Here is a 6,317-nt window from a genome sequence, read left to right on the forward strand (position 1 = left end):
GGGGTGAGAATAGACGTATACTTGCAAACTATATTCTATCTAACTAGTGAGAGCATGCTTGCATATCCCAGCTGAAGAACACTGCCAAAGGATTCACCGTCTTAGGAAAATACAAATTTGGAATATGAGGATCTCTATCTTTTATCTTCTATGCTTCTGTGGTCCCTGAACACCTAAAAGGAATCTGGCTTTCATTCCAGATGTTAGTCTCTTACAGTACTTTGCCCCATCCAACGCAGCGGCTGCTTTTTCCAAGGAATTCCTTGTTGGATTTCCAGAGCGGCTGTATACAAAACTCTGAAAATAAGAAAGAGGGAAGGAGGAACAGAAGGAACAGGATTTATGATTCATCATCTTAAGAGCTTTTGGTTATTATCAGAACCCATGAAGACATGGCCATAGCTACAGGCCCATCCCACCATAATTGCTTTCTATTGGTGGCATTGTTGTGGCTATGACAGTATGGAGAGGCTCAAGACATAACCAAAGGTGGGGCTGGAGAGGTGGCTCAGTGGTTAAGGATGCTTGGTACTCTTTTAGAAGACCTACTTCAATTCCAGACACCCATGTGTCAGTTCACTATGTCTAGAACTCTAGTTCCAGAAGTCTGAGGCCTTCTTCTGGCCTCTGCAGGTACTGCATGCCTGTGGTGCACAGACAGACATGCTGGCAAAGCACCTGTACACAAAATAAAAATGAGTAAACTGGGTGAGAATGATGTACCTGCCACTTATGAGCTCAGTACTAGTAAGGAATTGCTTCAACATCTGGGATTTTTCCCTTCAATCTGGGATTGAGAGGAAAAATACACATTTACTTGCAAAGTTGTAAAGAAATGGGGTGAGGCATAAATCCCTCAGCATGCTGTGCTAACCACTAGGTAGGTGACAGTCCTTAACATAGAATGACCTTGCAGCTTTGTTAGCCTCACCCTCTCCTTATAAGATGGACATATTTGGAAAAGGAAAGCGCGTGTGTGAGTCTAACCTGTGCTTCTCTTCCCAAGGCATAAGTGATACTGATTCATTTAGCACATAAGAGGGTTGAAAGAGCCATTCACTTGCTCAGGGCTCAGATCTTAACCCTATAGAAAAAAAATTACTCAAAACAAAAGGAAGCAGCAATTATCAGTGAAGATCCTCCTGTGTCAAGCTCCTTTTGCACTTAAGTTCATCCCTTTATACTTAAGATTCATGAAATCATTTTATTTAGCCTTGTGACCTACTTGGAGAAAACTGCAGCCAAATGTTGTAAGACCTGGAGAATGTGAGGGCCAGAGCCAATCCTAGGATCTAAGCTCCCAATGGTCATACACATCTGCAATCTCAGCAGAAGCAAAGTTGGATCTGTGAGTTCAAGGCCATCTCAGGCTACTTAGAGAGAGACTGTCTCAAAAAAAATCAAACAAAACATCCTACAATTTTCTCCCCTGGGCTTATACACCACACAACTACTTACACCCTTGTTTCAGACTCAGAAACTTCTAGTATTAGTAATAATAATTTTAAGAATTTCCCCCTATGTTAGATAAACAAAGTTTACAGACTCCAGCACTCATCATCCAGATGATAAACTCACAAACCTTCCTACAAAAGCTTGGCTTCTAGAACAGCCTTACACTCACATAAATATTCATAAGCATGCAGACTTTTAAGTTCCAGGGAAAGAGAGCTTCTTTCATTGGCAAATTATCTTGTGCATTCCATGGCTTTTCAAATGGAACTAAAGATTTCTGATACTTCTCATTGCTGCCTTGCTATTATCTTTTGGAGATTCTGAGCACATACTGGATTGAACCACCCCTGCTTGCTCTCTGAACCATTTAAACATTAATATCCTACCTCAATGCTCAATTTCTACACAGTTCCATACAGGCAACAAGTCTACCTAGGAGGGGCACACTTGGAGGAGGTGATGTGCATGTTTTGAAAGCAAATCATCAGGAGTGTCCTAGCCTGATATAGAGATGCTTTTGGGACTTTACCTCACACAAAAAAAGGACTGTTTGTAAGAACTTTACCTGACTTAGAACACAGAAAGGCAGTATCCAGAGCAGTCAAAACCTGGGAACTTGTAGCAATTGCCTTGGTAACCGCTCTGAACCTGGGGCAATTTTTAAGCCATTTATTAAGCCACCAAAAAGGAAGATGCCATGAGATTTGCAAGACTGCATCTTACAGGTTTTAGCAGTCACTTGGTCACTTGTGCTTGGTTGAGTCTGGGCCAGTTTCCTTTTTTATAAAAGGATTTAACACCTAGCTGCTGTGTAAACACCAAAGTACTTTCAAGTGTGTACCACAAAGTTTACAATAGTAACAGTTTGTGTAGTGTGTTCTATCATTAACCCAGTTTACACAGCGTCATCTCAAGTCTTGGATGGGTTAAATATTTTCCTCTGGGTTACCTAGTCAGAAGAACTGATGTAAGAATTAAAACCCATGTGCTCTTAATCACAAAGCCACACTACTTAGAACAATGGTTGCCAATCTTCCTGATGCTGTGACTCTTTAATACAGTTCCTCATGTTGTGGTGACCCCCAACTAATTACTTTGTAACTGTAATTTTGCTACTGTTAGGAATCGTAATGTAAATACCTGACATGTGACCCCTAAGACAGGGTTGTTCCACTCCCAAAGGGGTCACAGCCCAGAGGTTGAGAACTGCTGGCTTAGATGATGATGAAATGGCTTGAACTATTACTTAGCTCAGTTATAGTGCAGCACCATGTAGCCAGTTGCAAAAGGGAGGGGTTCAAGATAAATTAAAGCCCAGTTATATTGTTCATGAGTCTAAGTACTCCTAGTACTTGTAACCCTACATGTCAGCAACCTCAGTCTGAACACTGAGACCTTAGTTCAGGCTAGAATACTTCTTGTTAAACTTGAATGAGACTCTACATGTAACACACATAGGTTTTAAGTATGCATTTGGTACATAAATACCCATTAGCTATTAACTGAACACACTTATTGAAACTAATCTTAATTCTAGGATTTTCATTGTTTAGTGTGTGAGAGAAAAAGAGAGAGAGACTGAGGGGGAGGGAGGAAGAAAAGGAAAGAGAGAGAGGGACAGAGGGGGAGAGAGAAGAGAGGGAGGGAGAAGGAGGAAAGGAGAAAAAGGGAGAGGGGGCGATGGGACAGAGGGAAAGTACAAGCCTGTGGGTGCATCAAAGGACAACTACAGGCTATAGGAGTTGGTTCTCTCTTTCCATCTATGGATTATGGGATTGAATTATAGTAGTTAGGTCTGGTGACAAGCACCTTCATATACCTGCTGTAATAAACACCATGACCAAAAGCAACTTGGGGAGGAAAGAGTTTATTTTACTTCCGTCTAACAGTTCATCATGGAAAGCAGTTAGGACAGGAACCTGGAGGCAAGAACTAATGCAGAGGCCACGAAGGAGTGCTTCTTACTGGCTTGCTCATCCAACTTCTTATAGAACCCAGGACCACCAGCCTGAACATTGTGTGCTTTCCCACCCACAATGGACTTGTCCTCTCCCATCAATTCCTAATTAAGAAAATGTCTGCTTACAGCCTAATATTCTGGAGGCATTTTCTCAGTTGAGGTTCCCTCCTCTCTCACTTGAGTCAAGTTGATATAAAACTAGTCAGCACAACTGCTGAGCCATCTCACTAGCCCAAGACCGTTCTTTTTCAAAGTAGGACTGGCTGCAGGTAGCCTCGATGCTACAGAATTCAACAACTTACAGTTCTGATTATTAACTGAAAATCGCAGAGACTATACATGTCCCGATCGCTCCCACAGTCAGCCCAGCCCTTCCGGGCTGCTTACCGAGGACCGGCCTGGTAAGTCCTGCTTGAATGTGGTGGACAGCGAAATGGGCAGCACCACAGCACGCGAATTCCATTGCTCGGGCTCTTGCCCCACATGGATGGCCTGGGTGGCAAAGTGCTGGAAGCTGGGCAGGAAGCCGCTCAAAGAGGCGTCCTTCTGCATGTTGGAACCGGAGAGAGTAGAATGTCTTTGGCTAGAAAGACAATGACTAAAGCTTTCTGGAGCTTGGCGCTTATATCCAGGGCTGGGAGGGGACGATGCAGCCAATCAGCGCTGGTCCCTAGGCAGAGGCACTGCTCATTGGTCGGCAGTGGAGGTGTTGCCCCGAGCGTTCCTGCCCCGCCTCCCTATGGCACAGAGCAGCGCCCACGTGGGACACCTCAGCTGCTGCAGCTGCACAGAGCCTAGAGGTCCCCTTAGTCTGCTGTGTAGTAATGCAACCTCCAGCAGCTTTGCCAGCCCCAGAGTTCTGTCAAGGTCCTGCAGGGATGTGCTTCCCTCGAATCTGCTCGGATCTGAGGACCGTCAGAGCTGCGTCACCAGCGCCTGCCTCTCTACTCTTGCCAAGATTAGGCCTTAAGACCCAAGCTTTGCTCCCAAAAGACACAGCCTTGAGCTAATTTTACACCTTGTCCAGGAACTGGGAAGTTTAAGGCATTTCTGTACCTGGGAAGTCGAACCTAAAACTTTGAAACACTGTTGAACGTATTTGGAAGGCGTTAAGGAATAAGCAACTGTTTTTAAAAGCTACAGTTTGGAAAAGCTACGAAGAGCAAACACAATCAGTTTGCTTTTTAAATTAGCTTCAGATACACTCACCTTCCAGCACCAAGTGTACACTGCTGGAGACACAGGGGAAAGGGTTAGCCTCTGAATCACTAATGGGTTACCATGCTTGCTTGAGTAGTATTTATCCTTTTAAAGTATGTTCTCAGCCCGAATATATTTTAACAATTATGCTACAGGTGAATATTTTTAATGTTTAGTGTGTGTGTGTGTGTGTGTGTGTGTGTGTGTGTGTATGTGTGTATTCGTGTATGTATGTATGTGTGTGCGTGTGAGTGTGCGTGTTTGTGTGTTGCACCGCAGGCATGCTTGGTGTCTATAGAGGTCAGAAAGGCTGTTGGATGCCCCTGGAAAGGCATTTAGAAACAGATGTGATCGACTTGTGGGAGAGAGAGCCAAGTCCTGATGCTCTGGAACCAATGCTCCTGAGGGCAATGCTCTTACTCCCTGAGCCATCTCTAAAGCCATGTGGTACATTTTGATGTGACTACACAGAACACCTAGGAGCAGAAGGGCCTGAAACAGTTCTGATTCTAGTTCTAAGTACAGTTGGTAAACTCTGGGTTATACAAACATGGACGTTTTCTATTTACTTGTGTACTTCTCTGTTTATTGTGTGTGAGAGTGCAGAGGAATGTGTGGCATACCTGTGGAGGTCAGACGACAGTCTTCCACCTACCTCCCTGTTGATGTAGGGTCTTTGCACTGCTTCCTCCAGGCTAGCCCACCCAGGAGCCTCAGTGGATTCTGTTTCCTATAGTAGGAGATCTGAGATTAGATACACAGCTGCACAAAGGTAGATGCTGGATATGGAACACAGGGTGTTAAGCTGTGGGGCAAGCATTTTTACCCAATGAGTCAACTTCCCACTGGACATTTTATTTAGTGTAACTGTCACAAAGAGTTCTTTGAAAAGTGACCCTTATATAGACTCTCTAAATGAGAGGAGGCCTCTGATAAAGTGAGAGGAAGCTGTAGGATGGCAGCCCAAGATTTAAATTTCTCTATTCACATGAACGTCCCTTCCACTCAGGAATTTCTCTCTCCAACATCATCTTATGTGTGTGCAAAGGGGAGCATGAGTGACTCCATACCACTCAGCTAGAATAATAGAAAGCACTTAACTTCCCATCCTTCAGAGCCCAACTAGCTAGATCTATGACAGACACATGAAGCGGGCAATGAGCAGAAGAATTGAAGAAAACTGACACAATCTCCTTGCTGACACAAGACAGCAAAGAAAATTGCAAAGGAGTGTGTGAATTTAGGAGCACATGCTGTGCTGCATGACTTTTAAATGTACGTTTGATTTGACATCTGAAACAATTGTGGTGGCAGAAACCACAGATCTTCAGAAGAAAATAAATTCCTTTACTTATATATATATATAAAGTAAAATAATTTTTTTCTTTTGAGACATGCTCTCACACTGTAGCCCTTGCAGATCTTAAACTCATGGCAATCTTTACTGCACCCAATTAGAAAAACTTACTATACTACTATACATACAGTGAATGTCCTCTGAATGGTGAGTTTTTCCTTTAGAGCGCCTGTTAACACTATCTTGAAATCATCACAACACTGCTAACCTATGGATTCCTCTTGGGTGTGGGTTTGGGGAAGGGCATATGTTCTTTCTTCCTTTTCTTATGTTTTGAGACAAAGTCTCCTGATTCTCAAAGCTGGCCTCAAACTAGCAGAGGTCTGTCTTGAATTTGCCCCTCCT

General features: G+C 43.5%; 1 protein-coding gene across 1 annotated transcript in view; it reads right to left on the reverse strand.

Annotated features, from left to right (window-relative positions):
* Window positions 1-4,004, reverse strand: part of Cth (cystathionine gamma-lyase) — a 28,850-nt gene extending 24,846 nt beyond the window's left edge. Inside the window, exons 1-2 of the mRNA XM_031375964.1 lie at window positions 3,803-4,004; window positions 216-297 (exon numbers count right to left, since the gene is read on the reverse strand). Of these exons, the coding sequence (XP_031231824.1) occupies window positions 216-297; window positions 3,803-3,967 (247 nt within the window). The 5' untranslated portion in view covers window positions 3,968-4,004. The remainder of the gene's footprint in view (window positions 1-215; window positions 298-3,802) is intronic.
* Between the last annotated feature and the right edge of the window lie 2,313 nt (window positions 4,005-6,317).

Source organism: Mastomys coucha, unplaced genomic scaffold, assembly GCF_008632895.1.
Source record: "Mastomys coucha isolate ucsf_1 unplaced genomic scaffold, UCSF_Mcou_1 pScaffold16, whole genome shotgun sequence".
In the NCBI taxonomy this organism is placed as follows: Eukaryota; Metazoa; Chordata; class Mammalia; order Rodentia; family Muridae; genus Mastomys; species Mastomys coucha.